The 2,045-nt window shown below is 44.1% G+C and overlaps 1 protein-coding gene across 1 annotated transcript; it reads right to left on the bottom strand.

Moving 5' to 3' along the window:
* Positions 1–371: 371 nt before the first annotated feature.
* On the bottom strand, positions 372–2,045 carry LOC103441231 (protein OXIDATIVE STRESS 3 LIKE 4-like). The gene is made up of 2 exons (XM_008379932.4): positions 1,236–2,045; positions 372–1,094 (listed from the first exon to the last, which is right to left on the bottom strand). Exons 1-2 carry the CDS (start codon positions 1,538–1,540, stop codon positions 668–670), a joined length of 732 nt encoding a protein of 243 aa, XP_008378154.3. The 5' UTR covers positions 1,541–2,045; the 3' UTR covers positions 372–667.

Raw genomic sequence — 2,045 nt, 5'->3', positions numbered from 1 at the left:
CCGGCATGCTAAACACGCCCTATTCGTAGGCATCCCTTAAATTCCCTTCTATTCTTTGGCACAATTTAGAGAGTTCGATTCATCGACGTATGTCAAACATTGATGTCCAGCTCAACACAATCAGAAGTTCAGTCCATTTGTTCCAAGGAAAAAAAACGGAAGAGTACATTCTGTTTGAGTAGCTACACTTACCATTTATTTGTATCATCTCTCCAATAAAAATTGAGTCCATCAATGAATGTGAATCTCTTATTTAGTAGAGAGTACAAATACTACAATTAGATGATAAGAATAACATTTTTATTTTTGTTACTTTTTAAAAGATAGGAAAGAAGATAAATGATCTGCACTATTTTAAAGCCAATATTCCATACCATAAACTGACAAAATAATTGATTGGAGGGGCAAACTCGTCTTTGTACATCACATATCCGACTCAGCAGATCACCATATGCTTATCCACATCCCATTAACACTAAAAATAAATAAAAAATAAACTATAAAAAACAATTATCCAAACACAAATGGAATCATACTACTACAAATATATATAATACATTATATTTTTCTTCCGAGTGCCACATACAAACAACACAAACCCCCCTCCACCCATCCCACAACCCTAAAAATTAAAATTAAAATTTAAAAGAAAAACTAGCACAAATTGTTACTGTTCATCATGTTCCTGCAGATCTGAGAGGCAATAGCAACTCTTGGACTTGAAGCTCTTCAGCTTCCTGTGTAGCAGTTTCTGTGGGGCCCTCCTCCTCTCCTGATCCTCCTCGTCCGACGAGGATTGCTGCGACGCGTTGTCTCCGTCGCCTTGCCGGTCACGGTTCTGTTCTTCGTCACCGTCTTCGTCTCCTTCTTCGGCTAGGGCTAGCAGCGGCATGGATTTAGGGTTTGGCCAGTTGTAGAGGGAGGAGGACGAGGAAGATTTTCTCGACCACTTGGAGGCGATCAGAACCCGCCGCCGCTTGTTGAACGGGTTGTCTCGCTTCTCTACCTCCTTCACTGAACTCACAGAGCTACACACTTCTGAGAGGCTGGCAAATGACTTTGATTTTCCTGAAAAATAGTTGGATAATCCCCTCCTGAACAAATAAAAACAAAAATATAATTAATTAAAAAGTGATTAATTAGTTAATCCATTAATTACATGACGGACCAAAAACTGAAAATTCAATAAATTTGATCGGTTTCGGATTAAAATTTGCAGATCCGGAGGGGTTTACTTGATTGGAAGAGACTCTTCCAGTGATCCAAATGAACCCAGAGAACCTAATCCTCGTCCACTTCCTCCGCCGCTGTTAAACTTGCTCTGCACCTCATCGCCGTCATCACCTTTGGAATCTTCCTCTTCCTCGCTGTCATCCGGAACTCCGATCGATGACGAGCTGTCCGACGAGGCCTCTTCCACCACCGCGGCGCCTCGGTTCTGATTCAAGTACAGGCCACTGCGGTGGCGGTTGTCCTGCGTCTGCGCAGGGCCGTAGGAAGACACGTCGATGGAGAAGGTCGGGCCCACCAGGACGTCCATTCGAGGCTGGACTAGATTAAGTTGGTGCGCCAAAAACCGAACCAGGGGGAGTTTCTTCAGGTCGGCGATCGGTGAAATTACGAAATTACCCTTCACCGATGCGTCGGCGTCGTCGTTTGAGCTTCCAGATAACGGGGTTTGTTGTCATCAATTGAAAGGAGGAAGACGGAGAGTCATAAGATCGAGGGGGTGTGCGCAGGTTAAAGGAAGGGGTGGAGGATAACGGAGCTAAAAAGTGGTTCAGAAAGAGGGAGCAAAGGTGGAGAGGTATATATATAGACAACAGTGAGTCACATGAGTTTTGAAGGGGGGGAGGGGAAAAGGCTAACGTACGCCGCCGGCGAAACAGGGAGGCATGATGAGCACGCGCTTTGACACGTTCGTGATTACGTGGCGAAGACAGTAACCAGAAAAATCCACTTCCGAAAACTCTTATCCTGTTTAGTGTTGTGGGTTGTTGTTTTGCTTCCTTTTCATGTGTCAAAGCAATTTCTCCACACTTCCT

This window comes from Malus domestica, chromosome 08 (genome assembly GCF_042453785.1).
Source record: "Malus domestica chromosome 08, GDT2T_hap1".
Taxonomy (NCBI): Eukaryota; Viridiplantae; Streptophyta; class Magnoliopsida; order Rosales; family Rosaceae; genus Malus; species Malus domestica.
The sequence above is the reverse complement of the archived record's forward strand: the minus strand, read 5'-3'. Positions and strand labels throughout refer to the sequence as shown.

Excerpts from the sequence above, each read along its gene's own strand:
- LOC103441231 (XM_008379932.4), bottom strand. The coding sequence starts at position 1,540 with ATGGACGTCCTGGTGGGCCCGACCTTCTCCATCGACGTGTCTTCCTAC. Across the intron at positions 1,095-1,235 it reads GAAGAGTCTCTTCCAATCAA|GAGGGGATTATCCAACTATT; the intron begins GTAAACCCCTCC and ends TTATTTGTTCAG.